This window comes from Trichomycterus rosablanca, chromosome 23 (assembly GCF_030014385.1).
Source record: "Trichomycterus rosablanca isolate fTriRos1 chromosome 23, fTriRos1.hap1, whole genome shotgun sequence".
Taxonomy (NCBI): Eukaryota; Metazoa; Chordata; class Actinopteri; order Siluriformes; family Trichomycteridae; genus Trichomycterus; species Trichomycterus rosablanca.
Window position 1 is genome coordinate 17,219,286 of NC_086010.1, and position 22,860 is coordinate 17,242,145.

Consider the following 22,860-nt stretch of genomic DNA (forward strand, 5'->3'; position numbering starts at 1 on the left):
GCCCTTAACCATCAATTACTTGGACTGTATACTGTCACAGTACTGTAAGTCGCTTCAGATAAAAGCGTCTGCTAATGCCTAAAATGTAAATTAATTAAGGACAGTTTGGAATTTAAATGTTTGGTGTTCATTTTATTGAAAAAACGATTAAATGTATTAATCCGTAATTTAAATATGATTTTTGACTTTGTATTTGAGAAGCGTCTCTGTACCGTTCACCTGAACGAACCGATTCAAAGAACCGACTCGTTCTCAAACCAAACGACTCATTACGGTTCACGGATAAAGTTACGGATAATAAACTCGTCTGTTCGGCTGCCGCACACACCGGCTCCAGCCTGCAGGTGATGTGGGCTGATATGTCCGACAGTACGAGACTTTTATTAAGTGTTATAATGAATTTATGAAATTAAAAAGCTCGGTTTTGGGGCATGTACCGGTACAATGGAGACGGTGCGCGGAGAGAGCTGCAGCCAACCGAGCGAGGACGATTCACAGCCTGAAGATTCACTCAGTGTAAGTGACTATAACAAAACTCACTCATTCTGTGACTTTATTTCTATTTATTAAGAAATAATTAACCACTTGGCATTTAAACAGCATAATAATTTAACTAACAGGGCCGCGTTTTTGTTTCCATAGTACATTAAACATTTGGCTGTCCAATAAAGAACCTCTATAGTAGTGATAGTCCTTACATATAGACCAAATTTCTGTTTTATCTGAAGCTTTAAACAAATACATTCTTTATTTTATTTTGCTCAGTCACATGAGACATGCACTATTTAGTGAAACTCAAGTCCTTTTAACTGATGCTTAAATATTATTAAGCTGTTAGTCTGCACAACACATTGTAAGTAAGTAAAACGAGAGATAGGATGACATGATATCAATAATAAATGAAGTCTGAAACCACATCTGAGACTATAGATACACCAACTGCTCATACTGCTCAGGTACATTTTCCATATGGACCATGGGCTGTTCTCTACACACTAAAGGGTCACTGAATGTTTCAAGGTGCACAGGTCAATTAAAAGCTAAATAAGGTAAAAAAAAAAATACATAGAAAACACAATAAAACAGAATTGCTAAAACAGATCGCCGTAGAGGATCTAGTCTGCATGCCAGACAGCACAGTTTTTACCCCGTATGCCCTTCCTGACCCCACACTTCTTTTTTTTATCCAGGCTTGGGACTGGCACAGAGAGCGCACCTAACAGAGTAAAGCGAATTAATCCACAAACATACTATGTTACCTTTACATAAAAGTTACAAATGGTTGAGATGTGGACACTATGACTGGTAAATGTATTTACAAAATGACAGTAAATTAACCTGAAATTAGTGACATCAAAGTAACTACAAAGACAAAACATTGTAAGAGAGAGAAAAGTTAACTTGGGTAAGTAAAATGAATAAACAAATCTGTAGCAGATCTATTATTATCTAAGATTATTATCTAAGATTATCTAAGAGAAAAGAACAGAAGCTGTGGTCTCTAAACGTACTTATAAGGACATTTTATGGCACTAGATGTATTCAGTAAGAATCTTAACTAGCTAACAAAAACACAAAGCTACAACCAATACACTGTTATAATATAGGTATTACGATGTATAAAAATAGCATATAACAGTAGCTAAAACAACAGTAAAAGTAGTTCCTGCTGCTTTTTGTGCTATCATTATGCGATGAGATGAAGACTGATTAGGTTTCTAATTATTAGCCATAAATTCTGACAAACAACCTGTGTTAAAAATGTGTTGCAAATAAATACTGTATGACCATGCATTCTCAGCACATCCATAGTCCGTAATAACAAAAACAGCTATGGAGATTTTATATACGCCCATTTCATACACATTATACATAAATCAATTTAATTATTTACATTATTATGGTCTATTCAGCTGAACATCTATTATGTAAACCCTGGTAGAGGGAGATGGTGTAACCTGGTTGGATCTGTTTCAGAAAGTGAGCATAAGTCAGTAACTCTAAACACTGCTGGTCATGATATCTAACTTGATAAAGAAATTGTACAGTGATAAAATCATATTGCTTCTTGATTATATACTGTTTAATTTCAATGTGAGTTCATTACATTTTCTGCATTTAGGAGACGCTTTTATCTAAAGCGACTTACAGTACTGTGACAGTATACAGTCTAAGCAATTGAGGGTTAAAGGCCTTGCTTAAGGGCCCAACAGTGGCAACCTGACAGTGGTAGGGCTTGAACCGGCAACCTTTCGATTACTAGTCCAGTACCTTAACCAGTAGGCTACAACTGCCCCATTTACACAATGAAGTGACAGTTTGTTGCACTTAATTGCTTATTGTTTTACCTGTGTGTATATATGTGTATTCGTGTGACTGGTGTTGATGCATTCGATGGTTTCAGGTGACTGATGTATCAGTGGAGGTGGCAACGGTGGATGCTATGCTCAATAAACTATGTAAGAAATACAGCAGACGCAGAAGACGAGCGAAGAAGTTAAAAAAGAAAAAGAAACAGCGGTTGAGCCTGCAGAACATGGTGCTTCTGATCACGGTGGTGGTCTTTATCGTTGTGGTAATCATGTGGGCACTTCTGTGGGTTTTTACCTGTGAGTCTAACACACAGACAGATCATTCCATCACTTCTGTTATTGCTCAGTTTGTTCATTAGCGCTGATGTTGATATTTTTTGCAGTTCGTCGAGAGAGCAACAGCGGCGTTTACTTTGCTGGTACGTTTCGTGTTGCCAATGTGGAGTTCATACCAGAGTACCGTCATGCCGACTCCAGTGAATTTGTATCCATGGCAAATCAAATCCAACACGTGGTGAGTACTTCAGGAATTAGTTTCTTTATTATTTTATCCTGGTAATTATTGTGGTGATTCTAGCTGCAATCTGTAACACTGGTGGGTTCCTTATTCCAGTACCTTAACGACAAAGCTATCACTGCCCTAAGTACAGGTACAGGTAGATGTGTTAAAAGAACTGACAGTAGCAAACATCCCAACGCTGCATATTCAATGGATATAAATTAGATTTAAAAACACTGGAATATGGCTGCATTGTATTAAATGGTAAACTTACACTGATGTTTGTTTCCATGACAGGTGAGCAAAGTATACAGAACATCATCGATATCCAAACTCTACAAACATACCGTCATATCTGACCTGAGGTAAGTTAAACACGCTACCATATATTTCACAATCAATGGCTGTTTAATCAGGTACACCAACTATGTAAGTTGATTTTGTATGTATACAGTTACTGATTGTAGCCCTGACTAGAACTATTCACAACTAATCATGACTAGGAACATAGTAACAGATAATGCAGTCATGCCTGGGTATTAAATATCCTCAATCTTAATGAGCAAAGATGGTTTTTAAGAAACAGCTGCAAATATTGTAGGTACATTAGCGTCTACATAGCATAAAATCATCAAACTATTCAGGGAATCTTCTTTTGTAAAGGGAAGGCTGAAATCCACCACTGCATGCCCATGACCATATAAACCAGGCATGTCCTGCACGTGATTCCACTGGGTCAATTTGTCTGTCTTGGTCTGCCAACCACTGATATGCACATGCTAGGCTGGTCTGTCTGCTGTCCAGATCTGTCTCACAGTAAAACTTGTGTTTTTTCCTCAGTAACAATGATAAAGGTGGTGTGCTGGTTTATTTCTGGATGATCTTCGAGGTGCCAAGGCTCAAGACTCCGACCGTGTGTGAGGAGTGTGTAAGTGCAATCCTCAGAGACTCTGTGCTCACTTCTCTGAAGAACAGATCGTCTGTAGGTTTCCTCCTGGACCTACCAGTTGACATCGACTCCATCCTCATCAATGGTAAGATAAACATGTTCTCTGTAAGGTGATACTTATACTTATACTACATGGACAAAAGTATGTGGACAACCCTTTAACATATTGAATTCACGCAACTCCATATTAATACCCATAGTTTTAGAGTGAGATTTCCAAGTGTCCATATACATTGTGGCAAAAATAACATAGCCCAATTAGGTCCCCCAAATGATAGAACATAAAGTCCAGCTTGCATGGTGTTGTTCATGCCTTGTCCTCCTTAATTATGTTTGGAATATTTATAGTTTGTTTTTTCTCCCAGTCGCTCTTCGTTCAGATTACACCCTGACTGCATCAGGTATGTTTTTTTATTGCTTAATTCAGCCGATTGTACGCGCGTCTCAAGGTTTTGCCTTTAGTTCTCTCTTCACCTCTCTCAGGTTCTGAGTGTGTGGACAAGCTCTATGCAGGCCTCCCTGGTGTGAAGGTCCCACTGAATGTTTTCTCATCATGGGGGGGTCTGAGCTGCCACATGAAGCTGACGTCTGCTCCCGGTTCCATCATCCGTCTCACGGTGAACAGCCTGAACATTGAACCCAGTGACTGTATTTATGATGCCCTGACTGTGTACGATGCCCTGCTGCCCATGAGAGCCAAAACTCTGCACAGGTTGGTTACTGTATTTAAAAAATATATATACTGTAATGTAACATTTCCCAAACTAACAAAAATACAGCCTAGTGCCACATATGCAGTGTATGTTTAAAGTCACAGGTTTACATGGCGGTCTGGGGATAGCACTGATTTTATTCTATGACTAAATAATTGAAACATAATTAAAAATGTCTTTACTGTTTTAATACGTTTATTGTGGCTTTTCTGCTAACATGCTGGGTCATAAATATACGTACAAGTCATTCATCTCACCAGTACAATAGAGCATTTCTAGCTTGATGTGGTAGGCTCTTCTTGGATGACAATGCCCCCATCTATAGGACACAAGGGCTTACTGACTGAAGTATGGAAATAAACACCATATCTCAACCCCATTAAGCACATGTGAAGGATTTTAGATGATATAATAGTGCCTACGACCACCAATATCAAAACACTGACTGGGAAAAGATCCTTTGGGATGGATTTATTAAAATACTAATATTGTACAATCTGGCACATTATTAGGACTTAATTAGTTTTTCTTTCATTTTACCATCCAGTGTCTTTCTGCTCTTTTCTCAATATAAAAAAAACATGCCAAATGTATTCTGTGTGGTATTTATAGACGTTATAAATAGAGATCAGATTTAAACCGGGAGTGTTCCTGTAAATCAAGTGGAGACTGTATCTTGTCCTGTTTTTCCTGCAGTCTGTGTGAGTCTGTGCGGGTTCCTGTCTCTTTGGTTTCCACCTCCAATGTCATGCTGCTCTTCTTCAGACTCGCTCAGGGCAACAAAAGCTTCCGAGGATTCTTCCAGGCTGTTCCTGAAGAGGGTGTGTATGCGTGTGAGAGAGAGGAAAGATGTGTTATTTTTAGTAGTTGTTCTCCTGTCATTTCGGGTAACGGTATCATAATCAGATGTTTTTTGTGATTCTTTTGAAGTGATCGCTGGATTATTTTTAACCTTCATTATTATTCTTTTATCTTGCATGACAGAATATTTGTGGTTCCTTTAACTTGCCATTAAAGGATAATCAGGCCGACTCTTTTGACGTGGATGTTTCAGGTGCTTGCTGTGGCTCCGTCACACTTTTCTTGTATTTCCTTTCATTGCTCAGAGTGCCTGAGTGTGACTGAGATTCCAGCAGCGGCTGGTGAGGCAGGAGAAATTACCAGCCCATTCCACCCCAGTTTGCTTCCCCCTCTTTGCTCCTGCACATGGAGGCTTCAGGTACTTCACCTCATGAAATAAATGTCCTAAAAATAATGTGTATTTACACTGTAGGGTCAAAAGTATGTGGACACCTGAATTGATGACCCAATATTCCTCTGGATGTTTTGGTAGAGAGCCCAAGTTATGGACCCATCATTTATGGTGAGTCACTCAGGCCGTGAAGCAGTAAAGCATCCACACACTGTTGCGGGGCCTCACACACTCACCCACTTACTCACACCTAAGGATAATGTAGCTCAGACAATCCACCTACAGGCAGGTTATTTAAAGGTGAGACAGAAATAAATCACCAAATTTCACACAGAATCTGACCAGAGGTCAAGATAAACCAGATGTCCCCAACCTATTTGTTGTAAAGCACGAAAATATGACTGAATTGTTTGATTGGGTGTTGACGTTTCAGACCCAGAGCAGTTCTCTCGGCGTGGCTCTGAAGTTCCAGAACTACATTCTCTCACCCAAAGACCTGACTCCGTGCAAACAAGGCTGGTGGAAGATTAACGAGGTCATGTAAGTGTCCGTACCCAACAGTAATGATGACGGAGCGTAATGTTGTTTGAGTGTCGCATTGTGAGAAGCTTGTTGACTGGCAAAGGAAAACCGTCTGCCATGTCACTGTGATCCTGCAGATACTGTGGCAGCTACGTGAGCCATGTGACGGTCTTCCGTGTCCTTGAGAGCAGCGTGGAGGTGGTGTTTCGGTGCAGTTCCCGCAGCGCTGAGCAGCCCTTCAGTGCCACCTACAGCAGCTTTAACATCAGCCAACGTAATTCTGCCTCCATGTCATTGCTGAGTAGACTTGTTTTTAATGTATTTTAATTTATTGCAGTAGCAATTTAAATATAGCATATTGGATTATAACATCTCGGATTCATTTATGGCTGCAGTACTATATAAATAATCAATATCCTGATACTTTAAATCTTGATACTTTCAACTCATTAAATGACCTTTCCTAAGCACAATACAATGCTTTAAATGTGCATCTATTTGTTATTTTGTTTTAATTTCCCCAGCGTGTCCTGAGGGTCACTTTCTCTGCTCCACGGGGTTGTGTGTGAAGAAGGAGCGGCGCTGCGATGGCATAGACGACTGTCAGGACGAGAGCGACGAGGTCTTCTGCTGTACGCCATTAAATTCCCAACACTAAATAGACCAGTAAAGGAGTAAAGTTATATATGATGTTCAGTTTTTTATTTCCTAATAGTTGAACCAATACTACTGGCTCCCTACGTGCCCCCCAGATGCAAACCATCTCCTTCTTTGTCTCCCTTTTATGACTTGTAAATTGCTTAGTATCAGCGATCTCTCACTTCTACAGAAGTGATGTTGTATTTACATTGTAAGTGAAGTGAAAATGCTCTGCCCTGCAGCGAAACCTGTTAAAAACTGTGGCGACTCGTCTCCTCTTCATCCGCTCTATGTATGCAATGGAGAGAAAGACTGTCCCAACGGCAGAGATGAGTCCAACTGCACTCAAGGTACAAAATCCTTATTGGTTAAACACACGCACACACAAACATAAGTCAAACAAGACGACGAATCAAACAAACTTAACTACTAATTCTGTCCGACACTGTTTTGGAAAGTTGTTTCTGAAGTTCAACCCTCAATTATTACTGATATGTATTCAAGAGTAAATTAGTCTTGTGTTATGGGTGGGAAGGATGATGTTTTACGCTCCCCTATTAAGGTGACCAGTTGTAGATTTCTGTAAATGTAAGCTTTTAACCATGTACTTCCTTAAACGTCTGAACTGGGCTTAGGTTGCAATTGTATTAAAAACGGCATTTAAAGAGAACCGTAGAAGTCAAGATGGATCTGCTTGTCTGCTGGGCAGAAAGCAAAGCTATACAACAGGAAAGGACCTGTCGGGAGGTCTAGCTGACACAGAAGTGATGGTGCACTGGTTTGACCCTGTACAGTAAAAGATGTTCTGAATGTAAAGGGAACTACGGTTGAAACTATCATCAGCACAGCGTCAATAATGAATGTTATAATCGTTTCAGTGAGATGTTGGGCTGACACTCTGTTGCTCTGTAGAAACCTGGTGTTCTGGGATCTGGTATCAGTGCAGCAGTGGATCCTGCATCCTAAAGAAAAACGCAAAGTGTGATGGAGAACCCGACTGTCTCGACCGCAGCGATGAAAGCGACTGTGGTGAGTTTCCACTCAAAGGTGAACTGTTCAGGACTAGCCACTCAGAACTTCAGAACTTTTCTTAATAAGAAGTGTTTATTTAACTGTTGGATTAATTATTTAATAGCATTTGCATGTAGAACCATCTGATCTGTGCTGCTTGGTTTTGTCATGCAGACTGTGGACACCCCATGCCTATAAAGCGAGTGATCGACACCGCTGCACCTCAGGAGCGGGTGGTGGGTGGAGTCAATGCCGTGGAAGGTGAGTGGCCTTGGCAGGTCAGTCTGCATTTCTCCGGCCATCTGTACTGCGGAGCGTCGGTCATCACCAGCGAGTGGCTCATCTCTGCTGCACACTGCTTCAGTAAAGACAGGTAAGCTCATCTACAGTATGCACACCTGATATCTCATCAATATATCAAACATTTAACATTTGTCCTCGACAGACTGTCAGACCCTCGGCAGTGGATGGCTCACCTGGGCATGTTGACTCAAGGCAGCGCCAAGCATGTGGCTGAGATCCGCCGCATTATGGTGCACGAGTACTACAACGCTCGTAACTTTGACTACGACATCGCCCTGCTGCAGCTCAGAAAGCCCTGGCCGAGCAGCTTGGCCCCCTTCATCCAGCCTGTGTGCCTGCCTGCAACCTCGCAGACCCTCACAGAGAGCCACCGCTGCTGGGTGACTGGCTGGGGATACCGCTCCGAGCAGGGTGAGCCTAGACGTCCTTCAGTTTTAATGTTAACCAGTGTAATATGCCACACAGGGGTCTCCTGGACGGGGTCCTCTGTTCCATAAAAGATCTAAGAATATGGCCTTTGACCCCTGTAACAATAACAAATCTACCCCTTCAGTCTATGCCAGGGGGTCTTGACATTTTAAGAGTCAATTTGTCAGCTCACCAATCACAAGTCATGTGACCAATGAACACCAATGTGATGCATGGGCTGATAAAATGATTAAATTATTGCATTAGTGCCCAGTGGGGTCCCAGCGCTCTGCCCTATGTCTTTTTGATCCCCAACCCAAAGCAGAGGTACTTATGGGTCCACCCTTGGTCTGTGCCAACTATGGGACCCCATGGCACCTTTTCCCACCCCTAAAATTCAATTTGAATTCATAACCATGTGATGAAATGTGATTCTGAACATTTTAAATGTGCACCCCCTGAATTTTGCATTTTACATTTTGCAATGTCAAACTAGTAGATTTTAAGCTTCCCTTGTTTCTGAGTCACAATTAATTTTTAATCTATTATAACTATTAGTATCATTTATAGAAAACAATGTATCTGCCCCTAGATAAGGTGTTGCCCACCGTACTGCAAAAGGCTGAGGTTAGTGTTCTGAGTCAAAGCGAGTGTAAGAGGGCGTATGGCCCAGTGTCTCCCCGTATGCTGTGTGCAGGAGTATCCAGTGGAGAGCAGGATGCCTGTCGGGTAAGTGCTTATGGAACACAACATTTTGCTTGTGACCTTATACTTGATGTCAGCGTTTATATGTTTTTCTCCGACGCCAGGGTGACTCGGGTGGTCCTTTGTCGTGTAGGAGTTCAGAAAGTGGGCGCTGGTTTCTGACAGGCATTGTGAGCTGGGGGTCGGGCTGCGGCAGACCCAACTTTCCCGGCGTGTACACCAGAGTGGCCAAGTTCATCGGCTGGATCAACAGCCACATTTACAACTAACGTTTAGTCCATAACGCTAAGAGCCAATCGTATTCACCATTTACAGCGAACCACATCAAACTGTGAACGTCAGCAACCATAAATCTCAGACCTCAGTATATTCAAAGCCATATAGAAGCCGTATAGGAGCAGGTCACTGTGTGATTGTCTGGTGTAAGTAATGGGTCTGTAATGTTATACAAATAAAATGTTGTTTTTAAAAAAAACTAAAAAAAACAGTCTTAATTATTATTGGTGTTTTAAAACTGTTAAACAGATCTGGACGAGTAGTTTTCTGGCCTAATAAAATAATCAGATTGTCAGCTGTCAACATGGTGTGACAAGTCATGTGACCAATGAACACCAGTGTGATGTTTGGGCTGATAAAATGATGAAATCATTGCATTAGTGCCCAATAGGGTCTCAGCCCTCTGTCCTATGTCTTATTGTTCCCCGACCCAAAGCAGAGACACGTATGGGTACCCTGTCACATCCCAAATCTCCACCTTTGGTCTGTGCCAACTATGTGACCTCACTACACCTTTTTTCTACCCCCCCAAAAAAACAACTTTCATGGGGGTAATTCTACTAAATATTGGTTTCTGGACATCTCCTAAGTTAGTATTATCAAGGGCTGCATCTTTTTATTTTGACCAGATGTAATTTTCAAATGTAAATGACACACACACACACACACACACACACACACACACACACACACACAGATATTTAGCATCTATTAAAGTGTGTTTACATTTTTTTTTTTACCTTGGGTGTATCCAAATCCCCGTCTTTTTTATGTTTGGGCTGATAAAATGATTCAATTATTGCATTAGTACTCAGTGGGGTCTCAGCCCTCTGTACAGAGACACTTACGGCTCCCGGTCACATCCCAAATCTCCACCTTTGGTTTGTGCCAACTATGGGACCCCACAACACCTTTTTTCTACACCCTAAAAAACAATTCTACTAAATATTGATTTCTGAACAAGTTAGTATTATCAAGGGCTGCATCTGCAAATATCAAACACACACACACACACAGAAACACACAGATAAATAGCATCTATTAAGGTGTGTCTACTTTTTTGACCTTGGCTGTATCCAAATTCCCGTCTTTTATTTATGATGCCCGCAATCCTCTTGAGTTTGCCCACTGCTGCACTGTTTGTGTGGAGGGGATTCCTGTGTGGCACCATTCATAGTGGACTCTTTGTACCGCGGTGCATGATGGGAGCGGTGCAGCACCTGTGTGGAGCGGGCAGTGAGTGCGCTGAGAGCGGCAGCAGTGAGCGGATTTCTCCGCGGACGGAAAGCGACGAATCGCTCGAGTTTGTGCGCCGGTCGTTCCGCCGGTAATGTACTGTAGTGTCCTGTACTGTCCTGTAGTGTAGTGTCCTGTACTGTCCTGTACTGTACTGTCCTGTACTGTAGTGCTGCAGGGAGAGAAGCGAGAACCGGAATGAGGACTTTTCCCAAAAACAGGAGCTGCGAGATTTACAGCGTGTCTGGTTCAGGTACAACATCAGACTCACCTGCACAGGTAAGAGCTCAACATCCAAACATGACAGATAAACATAAAGGTTCATAATAAAATATCAGATTCTAGAGGATCTAACTGCATTTAGATTCATTCCTTATGTCAGTGAGAAAGTCATGACATTTACCTCTAATCATGTGATACTCTTGATTTGCATCTTCAGATTTAGTTTTCTTTATTTTATTATTTATAGTTAGTTTTATTTTTTATTTGAAGTTCCTGAATGTTAGATGATGGAGATGTGACCCTCTTGAGAGGGGCCATGGGAAAGCGGACCCCTCAAGTTACTCTCCAAGCAAACCCACAGGGAGATCTCACCTGGTTATCTGCATTCTACCCTTGTTTAAAACACACACACACACTTACATAGACTAACAGCAGCAGCAACAGCAGCAAATTGCTTATTATTAATTATTATTACAACCACAATCTAAATTTGCAGTGAATTCATTTCTTTTTAATTAATAAGTCATATTTGTGCATTTCACCCAGCTGCAGATAAACACTGATGTTAATTCATGACTGTCACTTTATCTTTAATTTAAAGGTGCGATCAGCAGGTAAATCAGATCCTTTTTTTGTAATCTGTAATGGATTAAGGTGATCAGGGTCCCCAGACCCCGCCACTAAACGTTTAATTTATGTCATAGTTGTACCCTAATGACGTGAGTCTTGTAACAAACATAGTGCTAGTTAAAGGCTCTCGTTTGCAAATGTTTCACATTTAAACCAGCGTTTATATAATAGCAACATGTCAGACTCTGGATCAGGATAATTTACATTACACTGCATTAGATACATTAGACAGACCAGCTCTTGTTCAGTCCTTCATCCCTCATCACACGTACACTCTTGTATTTCTGTTTTTTTTTCACTGCTGTTCTCAATTTCAGACGTTTTTATGTTGTTAGCATACACTTCTGTAGATAATACTGAGTAGTCGCTGCATTTATTTAGTCATTACTTGTGTACGGAACAGCTACATACTGTATAATGTGTTACATTAAACTTTGAACAGACATGTTATTATCATTTTAAGGACAATGACGGCATGTCAGGGAGCTCTGATGACCATACTGTCCCCTAGGCTAGACTAGTCTGTGTGTTGGTAATATTTGAGTCCTTCTTAATAAATGCTGCTATTGTTAGAGTAACATAATAGGAAAATATGCTTTTTGTCAGGATAATAAAACTGGCACCATTTCACATGTAGTACTAGATAGATAACCACTTAATTTTACTGACTAAACCTTTAACCTTTACCTTTCGCCCTGTTTGTAATGTGATATTTCTGTTTCTCTGTAGTTCCACTTCTTAATATCGAGGTGCTGTTCAGTAAAGCACAATTTCTGGATTGTGTTGTAGGATATCAAAGTGAAGAAGCCGTGCCAGTCAACAAGCCAAGCTAATATTGAGACTCAGGCTGTGCCAGACTTCAAGCAGCCAGGGGACAAAAGAGCCACCTTGAGGTCATGGAGGAGGTGGGCGCTGGGTGCAGCCTCCCTCATTTTCCTCTCCACTGCTACTGCACTGACTTTCCGTTTCTCTGCATGTAAGTTAACTCATTCTTCGTTAGTTGGGGTGTTCCTTTTTAGGGTTCCCCTTCTGAAATAAATCGTGGTTGCTGTGAATGTTTTGTAAGGTAAGTGGGTTAATTTTTCTAGGTGTTATTAGTACCTTGAGGTCCTGTAACTAATGTTCATTTGGTGCTTATCAGCTTTGTTAGTGTTTAGTGTATATATGCATCAAATTCATGTTTTTCAATTTAACATAAAACTTGTTATTTACATTTGCAGCGCCTTCGTCCTCCACAGTCTTCTTCCTGGGAGGAAGTGTGGAGTTCTCCAACCTCAGTTTCTCACCCGAGCTGACTGATCCCACCTCCATGCCATTCCGCCTACAGTCTCAGGCACTGAGCCACCACGTAAGCATATACGCATACACAACACAGCCCGCTGGAGTTTACATTCCTCCGAACGTGGTGACCCACAACAACAACTAATGACAGCCCTCGCTTTCAAACACGAAGTCGGCCAAAGTCAGGTGTCCTTTGGTGCTCTGCACTCTTTACTGTCGTCCTTTTAACATGTAAAGCAGACTGCAAAGGGGCCCCTGTGCGTTTTCGTTCACTTCATGTCCCTCTTAAATGTAAAGCCGTTTTGTAACAGGAGCCCGTCCTGGTGCGAGGTAGTGCTGTGAGAGTGTGTCCCATGAGAGCGCAGCCTTTTCAGGGCTGAGGACAAGAATGGCGTTTGTGAGAAGCACAGGGCCCAGGCAGGCCGAGTGAGAAGAAGAGCAGGGCCTCAATAAAAACATTGTCTGTGCGCTTCCTCACACAATCAGATGCTCTGTGCCTAATCGCAGCCTGAACAGAGAGGAAAGGTAGACTCAAGGACAGAGAGAAGACCAGAGAGAGGGAGTGAATAATGAAAGAACTAGATGCCAGTGAAAGGGGAAAGTAGGCGGTTATCTCAGGTGAGGCAGCCAACCAAGCGGGCATTCCACCAAGTCTCTGCTGGCCTGTATATTCATTCATGTTATTTCTGTAATCCTGGTTAATAAGAGTGAATGGGCAGGTGTAGGGAAGTTGAGCGAGAGTGTGCCCGTGCTTATTAAAGGTAGCCTGAACTCCCTGACCAGCTCCGCCACCCTGCACTTCAGAATGACATTGAACTCTGGACAATGGTTCTCTTGTTGTCCACAGCTTCTGTTGCTCAAAGCCCATCGCACAAGCCCCATCGGTCCTTTTGTGCCAAGGCTACAAGACTTGCCGAGGCTACTGATGTCACACCTTGTCCAGTGACGTCACTTTTACAGGTTGATGTAGACTACAACGCACACTCAAACATGGGACTTTACCATTATTACCTTCATGTTCTACTTCTGCTACACTATTGGAGGCATTCACAGGAATCCAGATTGCTGGTATTTCTCCTGTAGATCTTCCTGAGTTCTTTTTACACAAGAACCTCCCTCCACATTACTTCATATCTTTGCAAATTCCTGCATAAGTCTGTTGAGAGTTTTTAATGATCTAAAATAAATTTTGAATGGCTCTTTGGTATTTTCAGCCGTATCAAACGTGAGTTTCTGATTTATAAATATAAAACAAGTTGCCTTAATGTTTGTTACTGTTTGGTTTGGTTATCACTCTTTTTAACCCCATGGCTGATGTTCCCTGGCTGACTGCTTTTTTATGGTTCAGTTCTCAGAGTTGTACGAATCATCACCGTGGAGGCCCTATTACCGCCGCTCAGGAATCATCGCCTTTAGGTGAGAATTCTACAGAACAGCAACCTGCAATCTGTAAAGGGAATATTTTAACCGAAAGTGTTGTTTATGGGCGCCCAGGGGGCTTATTCCGCTAGCACACCAGCGCCAAGATTCTGAACTCCTCGGTTCGAAACACAGCGTTGCCACCGGTCTGCTGGGCGCCATCTAGTGGGCATAATTGGCAGTGCCTGCAGCAGACCCAGTTCTGCTAGGGCTGGATGGCCGGACTGTGTGGGTGGGGTCTTCAAACACTGTGTAAGGACCCTGATTGGGAGATAGAGAGGCGCCTGTTCAGAATGCATGGGTTCCGCTAAGGGCTGCGCACGGGTCGGAGGAGGCGTGAGCAGCAATATACCGTCCTCGACTGCAATCAGGGATCCACAGCAGTGGAAGACAGATTGACTACACTAAATTGGAAGAAAATGCATTAAAAAAATTAAAAAAAAAAAAGGTGTTGTTTTTGTTATATATACAGGTTATGGAAAGCTGTGGGTTTTTTGCATATTTAATTAAGAAAAAGTGATGTAGTTTTTAGACTTTTGGGTGTTTGGTATGTTTTTCTTGTGGGTTTCGTCCTGACTAAAACCATGTAGGTGTAAGTAAGTGAATGGTGAGTGTGTGATTTCCTGCAGTGGATTAGAACCCTTTAGGAATCTCTGTGTATTTCTGCCTCACACCCAGTGTTGTAGTGAAAATAAAAGGATGAATGAATGAAAGGACAAGGCACGGGGTGGTGAGCGGTGCCAAGTGTAACCCCACACCTGCAGTAATAAGACGAGTGAACCCGACTGCAGGATACTAAACCAGGGCAGAACAATTATGTTACTATAAAGTCATGAAAACAAAGACAGGAAAACAATAACTGAATAACATACAAAATACACAAAGCAAAACATTGTATTCCAAAGCTGCAGGCCAAAGTCTGACTCTAGAGTGATAGACTTGAGTAGAAACAATAAAATTCTAAATGCAGCTCCGCCAGTTACTCAATCCATCAGCGAGCTGCAAACCAAACACTCACCAGAGAAACAAGAGATGGGAAAACCTGAATCATTAGGGTGTCCACGACAGCTACTTGTCATCATCCACTGACTAAATTCCTGGAAACCAGAACAAAAGGATGGCAGGTCATGGAGGCAAATGAATGAACAGATGGTCAGAAAATCAGAGGACGGGACCCCAAGCTAAGTTCAAAATACACTTATAGGGTAAAATGTGTACCATTCTTAAAATGTGAGATTGCTCATGTAAAGCTCATGTCTCCATGCTGACAGTGAAGGAGGGAATGGACTGAATGTGTTCTTCTGGAGTAAGTTCTCAGCTCCGTCAGTGGCGGCTGCAGAGGAGCTGCAGAGATCCAAACCTACCTGGCTGCAGCGTCGACTCCCCGGCATCAACAAGGTCCTGCACAGCAGACTGGAGGAGCAGTACTACCTTTCCAAGGATACAGACACACTAAGGCTTCTGGGTAATCTTGTGAGCTCACTAAAATTTAGAAAGCTGAGTTCTTTACGTTTGCAAACAATGGGTGACGTGATAAAGAAATGCAACTCCGTACCTGCAGGTTTGAACCTGGACAGTGAAGATGATGATGATGACAAGGCTGATAAGATAAAAAACCCTAATGGTCTACAGAGTGGCAAGTGGCAGCTCGGACTTCAGGGTAATATCAACAGATTTGTACCTCAGTAGATATTTTTAATTACAGTCATTATGCCAACAACGTTTCCCCTCCGATCCTTCCCCTTACAGCCATGTCCTTCGACCTCTACGCCAAGTACGGCAACAATCGCACGCTGAGTTTGGTGAGCCCAAAAAAACCGTATTATCAGTGGAGACTGAGAGTGCCCTCTGGTCATGTGGTACGACTAGATGTGGTCACCCTGCAAGGAGCGACGCCGGGTAGCTGCTCGGCTAATAAACTCTCAGCGTACGACTTTCTGCTGCCGCTCCAGAACAAGATCATTGCCAGGTATAGTTTGGCATGAATTCCCTCTCTAAAACAGTATACTGGAAACACATGGTGATACAGCATGTGGTGTTACTATTTATATTTGCATTGGTTTCCTCTGGGTACTCTGGTTTCCTCCTACCTCCCAAAACATCAGTAGTTGGACTGGTTTCCCTAAATTGCTTACTCACTGGGTGAGTACACTTGTGATGCTTTGATGGACTGGCCCTTTGTTTTGGACCCCTGTTTTTTTTGATAGACATTGTACTCTCATGACCCTGATCTTAATAGAGAGCTGAGAGAAGATCACTGAGTCTTTACCCCATTAATCAGCTGAACTATAGCTGTAACCAACAGCATTTTTTCTCCACTGTTTGGTCATTGGATCATTATGGGAGGGTCACAGGTGTTTTTGCTGTTGTACACTCCTGCTAAAAAACTGTTTTTTTCTTCTAGATGGTGTGGACTGCCAGTGAGTGGTGCGTCTCCAGTGATGAAACTAACCTCATCTGGGAACGTCATGCTTGTCACCTTCTCGTTTAGTCGACAGAGACATGGTGCCATCTTTAAGGCTTACTTTCAGGCTATACCAAAAACCGGTGTGTTAACCTATTCAAGTTCCTAATCTCTGCAGAACATTTCCTGAAAATGTTATAATATTGTGATATTAGTGATATTTCATGTTGTCATTTATTTCCTCATCAGATTGTGGAGGTTTCCTCTCAGCTTGGAATGGTTCTGTGGTATCACCTTATTATCCTGCCTACTACCCTCCAAACGTAGACTGCAACTGGAAAATTAGGGTAATCTGTGTTAACGTAAAGCGCGTTTATGGCAGATGCAGGATGTTCAATTCACTGGCAACCAGTTCTGTTTGTATTTTAGGCTCCGATGCCAGGCTATCTGCTCTCCATAACTATTGTGATGCTGGACATTCAGGACTCACCCACCACAACCGGCTGTGAAAAAGACTGGCTGGAAATCGGTGGTGTCAAGTGAGTTTGGTCCAGTTTGCAATATTCATGTGTACAAGTAAAAACGTATTTACTACCTAATAGTGCTGATAAGAACGTCACCTATATACTAACGTTTTATCTTCATACAAAATCCGCAGTATACAGTGAATTTAGAACGTACTCAGACCTCAGAAGGTTGTGGATTTGATTGTAGATGTAAGAGCACACTGACAGGTCGGTCATGTCCACGCAGACGCCCTTCTGACCAGTAGAACCACTGAGATTCAATCCCTGGATCCCCAGATCTCAGAAGTAGTGGGCTTTATTTCTGGGCCACCTGAGCGCCCAATCTACATCCATAATAATGCAATGAAAACATTTAGTACATCTATATTTAATACTTATAGAATCCACATTCGGCAGCAGTTACAGCTGCAAGTTTTCTTGGATACACCTTTCGATTTGGGCAGTTTACCCCATTCTTCATGGCAGATTCTCTCAGTCTCTAATAAATTGAAGGGAGTGTGTATGAACTAGCTTATTTTACCTGACATGTAAGCAGGGGGGTTCACAATTTTGCAGAACACTGTATGTCGGCATGCGTTTATACCTGTTTGTGTGTTTCTCTGTGCTCAGGCTGTGTAATCCGATTGTGGACAGCAGCAGGAAGAGGATCTACTCATCCCCTGTGTTACTGCACTTCCACTCAGATGAGTCTCTAACCCACAAGGGTTTTTACCTGGTGTACAGAGCTTTCTCCCCCGAGAGCAGTGAGTACACTGTCCTGTTGTGTTCCCCCGCTGTCCGCTGAATGCACGCCGACGTTTCGGCTTTATTTCGCGAAGCCGCTTGGCTGTGGTTTGTTTTGTGAAGTGGCTTTTGTGATCAGATCTCGCTCTCGCGGTCGATGCTTTGTAATGTTTCTGGGCCGCTAAAGGTCGAGCTTACAGTTACAGTTATCTTTTAACGAACTACCAGAGCATATAATCTAGTGTCTGTAGTGAGAGTGTGTGTTTCACGCCAGCGTGTCCGAGGCAGTTCCGCTGTGGAGATGGACGCTGTATTCCTCTGAGAAAAGTGTGTGACGGAGAGAGGGACTGTGTGGACGGCCGGGACGAGGCCAAGTGCGGTAAGTCTGTCCTCTACCTGTTAGTACTCTTGTCTGAGCTGAGCACTCACTCGTTTTATCTGCTTGGGTTCTTTGAGCAGCTGTTTGCAAATCAGGAGAGGTGTACTGTGGAAGTGGACAGTGCAGACCACACGGGAGTCAGTGTAACCTACAGGCTTGTGGAGACAGCAGTGAGGAGTCAACCTGTGGTAAGAACTCTTCAAACCTGGGACATGGGCTGGTAACGTGCCAGTATAACGTATACGCTTCTGATTACATGTGAGCCATCCCAGGAAGTTTGTGTTAAACCTCTCTGCTCACAGTTTTACTCCTTCTCAGTAGGTAAATGCTACCACATGTGCCCCAACAAAATCTGTTTGCCAAAGTCTTCAGTGTGTGATGGAATTATTGACTGCAAGGACCGCAGTGATGAGCTCAACTGCACACGAGCATGTGAGTTTTGCCCTACATGTTGTCCAAAAATCTAATTTACTTCATGACATCGTTTCCCTTTACCCCAAATGTATCAGCCAAGAGATGTTATTACTACTGTATTATCATCATTATTATTATTATTATTAATAATAATATCAAATTAATAATAATATATTTTAATTGATCTGTACTAAACCTGGGGCGGCACGGTGGGTAGCACTGTTGCCTCACAGCAAGAAAGTCCTGGGTTTAATCCCAAGGCGGCCCGGAGTTTGCATGTTCTCCCCGTGTCTGCGTGGGTTTCCTCCGGGTGCTCTGGTTTCCTTCCACAGTCCAAAAACATGCAGTCAGGTTAATTGGAGACACTGAATTGCCCTATTGGTGAATGGGTGTGTGTATGTGTGTTTGTGTGTCTGCCCTGCGATGTACTGGCGCCCCGTCCTGGGTGTTACTGTGTGCCTTGCACCCATTGAAAAGCTGCGATTGGCAAACCCCCACCGGAACATAATCTTGTGTTTGTTGTTCTGTGTGTAGTTAAGGGCTGCTTGCCCACTTCATATAAATGTGCGAATGGCAAGTGTGTTACCAAAGTGAACCCAGAGTGTGACGGCATCAAAGACTGCAAGGACGGTTCGGATGAAATGCGCTGTGGTAAGTAACCTGTAACCTGCTGTGAGCATCTCTGCCCTTATTTAGAACTGAAGCTTACACAGTGTCATTGTTTATACACACTGATTTATAGATCTGACCTCTTGTACAGCCTCAGAACATCTAAATCTCTGTAAAGCTCACTTGACTGTGGGCAGTGTTGCCTGTGTTTCAGCCACTTTTAATACCTGGCAGATCTGTGACTTTCCATCACTTGTTTTTGACTTTCCTGGCTTGTAAAAATACATAATCACATTTTGAGGTGTGTACAGACACTTGTCTGTGGTTATGCTCGTGGCTCAGTGTTACAGATGAGCCCTCGCTGTGTTTTCTTCTGCTCGAAGCAGGCTGTGGCATCCGACCAAGGAAACGGGCAAAGATCGTGGGAGGCACGGATGCCCAGGCGGGTTCATGGCCATGGCAGGTGAGCCTGCAGATTGAGCGCTACGGACATGTGTGTGGAGCATCACTGGTGGGCAGCCGCTGGCTTCTCTCGGCCGCTCACTGCTTCCAAGACTCGGATGCCATCAAGTGAGGGTTTACTTGAATTTAGCTTTATCGTCTCTTTAAAACTAACCAAAATGCATCAATGTAAAAGCCTGTAAAATGTGCTCCTGCAGGTACTCGGATGCCCGAGCATGGAGGGCGTACATGGGCATGCGTGTCATGAATTCAGCCAATAACGCAGCGGCGACTCGCCAGATCCGCCGAATCGTCCAGCATGCCCAGTACGATCAGTTCACCTCTGACTATGATATCGCCCTGCTGGAGCTCAGTGCCCCGGTCTATTTCAACGATCTGGTACAGCCTGTATGTGTGCCAGCCCCAACTCACGCCTTTACCTCCGGCACCAGCTGCTTCGTCACTGGTTGGGGGGTTCTCACCGAGGAAGGTAAAGGTTGCCTTTGTGGGATAAGGAATTAAGTAAACATGCAGAACTAAATGATTATGATAATGAGCAAAAGTAAAACAATACTCAAATATTTCAGGTGAGCTGGCCACGTTGCTGCAAGAAGCCACAGTGAACATAATCAACCACAAAACCTGCAACAAGATGTATGATGATGCCGTAACTCCTCGAATGATCTGTGCAGGGAGCGTACAGGGAGGAGTCGACGCCTGTCAGGTGAGTAACTGCGCCAGTGTTATTAGTTTGCATGTTATTATTTAGTGTTGCTTTGTTTGTTTTAATGTGTTCAATATGTGCGCAGGGAGACTCTGGAGGACCTTTGGTGTGTCTGGAGCGAGGGCGGAGGTGGTTCCTGGCCGGGATCGTGAGCTGGGGGGAGGGCTGTGCCCGGCAAAACCGACCCGGGGTTTACACACAGGTCATCAAGTTCGCAGACTGGATTCACCAGCAGACTAAAGGTCAGGTGTGACGCCAATAAATACAGGACTTCATTCCAGTTTGCACACACGCTGCCGTTCATCATGGACGTTCACTCAGTCTGCGAGGTGTTTCAACAGAGGAGCCCGCTCAGTCCGCCGGACTTTATCTACTACTGTCCTAACTACTGTCCACACGTCCACCTCAGACAATCAGCAGGACGTTGTGCACACATTCGAAGCCTTGAAGGATGGGTCATTAGTGTAGTGTGTTAAAGCTAAAGTGCAAATATGTGGATGTTGGTTTTTTTTAAATGCAAAACAAAGTTCTCCTGCTGAATCATTTGTTTTTATGATCAACATTTGCTGATTGATTGATTTTATCTCTTGATTTTATCATTCACTCAGTAGAGCCATTCTCTTTTTTCTTAATAATGCTTTTATTTTAATAATTGGTTACAACTTGATGAATGAATTTAGCAAATCACTTTATACATTTTTAGTAACCACTTCACCCCAGTCAAGACACTTAAGAGTGGAAATTTACCCTGGACAGAGTGCCAATCCATTCTGTGTTCTCACACCTAGGGGCAATTCCCAGTACCTGGATGCTGTAGTACATAGTGGAAACCACTGTGGGAGAACATGCTCAACTCAACACAGGATTAACATGGGTCCCTGGAGTTAGTTTCAAATTAACCACACTTTAATACCATTATAATTAATTATACATACTTAATTTTAAAGTATGTTGGCGTGATCACGCAGCTAGTAAATAAATGAGTGAATGAATGACCACCTGCAATATACTGCTTCATGCTCAGGGTACAGGCTCCTGACGCACTGCAACCACAACCTGAGTAAATTGGCTGTTAAAAATAAAAGACTTAAAAGATATAATTTTTGGGTGCAACCAAATTGTGAGGGGAACCACGGGGTTTGAGCACTTTGTTCACTGGTTTGCATGTTCTCTCTTTGTCCACATGCGTTCCTGCAGGTACTCCAGTGTCCTCCCATCTCCAGAAACAAGCAGGTGGATTGGCTACTGAATTGACTCTTGGTGTAAGTCAGTAGATGTTTAAGAGTGATACACTGAGATGAATTGGCACCCTGTTCCGGATGTGTTCCTGTCTGGCGCCCAGTGTCTTCTGTTTGCGTTAATGACTACCTATATTTATCCTTACAGCGCCCCCGTTCGGTATAAGAAACTACTACAACTCCATTTACTCCCAGCAAATCAGAGCTCTTTCTGTAGCTTGTAGTTGCAGCTTTTTCTGATCTATTGCTGTGTAATTAGCACAACTTGTAAGACTATTAAAATTCTAGCTCTATATTAAACAGAGGTGCTACACTACTTTTAATTTGTGTTTATGTGAGTTAATAAATGCTGGATCAGGTCTGTAGATCGCATGTTAAAAAGTAAAAGTAAGTCTGTTATGTGTCTGTGCTTCCCAAACACTAATATCAGTACAGTTTATGAGTTATGAGTTTTGACTAGAAAAACACTGGACATTTTCTATACCTTTCACTATACTATATGGTCAAAAGTATGTAGACACCCCTCGTATTAATGAGCCCATATGTTACACCCTGACATTTATGGCTAACAGATTATATGAATAAACTATAGGACATAAACCAAATGTATTCAGTTTGAGGAAACACGTAGGGGAAGGCCCTCTCCTGGTCATGCATGACTGTGCCCCTGTGCATGAAGTGAGGTCTCCATAGAGACCTGGTTTGACAAGGTTCAGGATAAAGCAAATACTTCAGATACATTCGGGTAATTTTTTATTAATTATTTTTTATAAATATTTTTAAAAATCCGCTTTGACCACACCACAAATGAAATGTAGGACTAAGTGTGTTATGATGTGGGGAGGAAGGACCCAAGGATGCGGAGGTTTAACTAAAAAAGGGTTTTATTTACAAAATCATAAACATAATATACATAAAATAAAAGGAATAACAATAACAAAAAACACTTCGGGGAATCCCGAAGGCAGCCGGACGTCGGGGGCTGAAAAGGAACAAAAAAAGGCATACAAAAGAAAAGGGGAAGCGCGAGGCGCGAACCCAGGACTCTTGCCTCCCGACCGGGAGCTTTAACAGCCTGCCACAG

The 22,860-nt window shown here is 42.7% G+C and overlaps 2 protein-coding genes and 1 long non-coding RNA gene across 3 annotated transcripts in view; 2 read left to right on the forward strand and 1 right to left on the reverse strand.

Moving 5' to 3' along the window:
* The first annotated feature begins 444 nt into the window (after positions 1-444).
* tmprss7 (transmembrane serine protease 7) lies at positions 445-9,683 on the forward strand. The gene is made up of 18 exons (XM_062985228.1): positions 445-516; positions 2,405-2,609; positions 2,696-2,826; positions 3,109-3,176; positions 3,652-3,845; positions 4,126-4,161; positions 4,244-4,472; positions 5,170-5,294; positions 5,580-5,692; positions 6,099-6,205; positions 6,325-6,461; positions 6,712-6,819; positions 7,069-7,176; positions 7,739-7,855; positions 8,012-8,210; positions 8,283-8,551; positions 9,141-9,277; positions 9,358-9,683. Exons 1-18 carry the CDS (start codon positions 445-447, stop codon positions 9,520-9,522), a joined length of 2,520 nt encoding a protein of 839 aa, XP_062841298.1. The 3' UTR covers positions 9,523-9,683.
* An 868-nt stretch (positions 9,684-10,551) lies between these two features.
* The window catches only part of LOC134301022 (uncharacterized), a 42,724-nt gene continuing 30,415 nt past the window's right edge, over positions 10,552-22,860 (reverse strand). The window contains exon 7 of the long non-coding RNA XR_010007401.1: positions 10,552-10,937. This is a non-coding gene — a long non-coding RNA (uncharacterized LOC134301022). The remainder of the gene's footprint in view (positions 10,938-22,860) is intronic.
* LOC134301019 (suppressor of tumorigenicity 14 protein homolog) lies at positions 10,964-20,926 on the forward strand. The gene is made up of 19 exons (XM_062985533.1): positions 10,964-11,044; positions 12,407-12,593; positions 12,838-12,965; positions 14,247-14,314; positions 15,589-15,782; positions 15,879-15,977; positions 16,067-16,286; positions 16,722-16,864; positions 16,971-17,068; positions 17,151-17,260; positions 17,858-17,991; positions 18,246-18,350; positions 18,431-18,538; positions 18,669-18,782; positions 19,299-19,415; positions 19,760-19,943; positions 20,033-20,304; positions 20,402-20,538; positions 20,624-20,926. The coding sequence occupies exons 1-19, from the start codon at positions 10,964-10,966 to the stop codon at positions 20,789-20,791; spliced, it is 2,667 nt and encodes an 888-aa protein (XP_062841603.1). The 3' UTR covers positions 20,792-20,926.

Bases quoted from the DNA above. Each gene is read 5' to 3' on its own strand.
- tmprss7 (XM_062985228.1), top strand. From the start codon at position 445: ATGGAGACGGTGCGCGGAGAGAGCTGCAGCCAACCGAGCGAGGACGAT. The intron at 517-2,404 runs GTAAGTGACTAT...CGATGGTTTCAG, and splicing joins AGCCTGAAGATTCACTCAGT to GTGACTGATGTATCAGTGGA. The intron at 9,278-9,357 runs GTAAGTGCTTAT...CTCCGACGCCAG, and splicing joins GAGAGCAGGATGCCTGTCGG to GGTGACTCGGGTGGTCCTTT.
- LOC134301019 (XM_062985533.1), top strand. From the start codon at position 10,964: ATGAGGACTTTTCCCAAAAACAGGAGCTGCGAGATTTACAGCGTGTCT. The intron at 12,594-12,837 runs GTAAGTTAACTC...TTACATTTGCAG, and splicing joins GACTTTCCGTTTCTCTGCAT to CGCCTTCGTCCTCCACAGTC. The intron at 12,966-14,246 runs GTAAGCATATAC...TTTATGGTTCAG, and splicing joins CTCAGGCACTGAGCCACCAC to TTCTCAGAGTTGTACGAATC.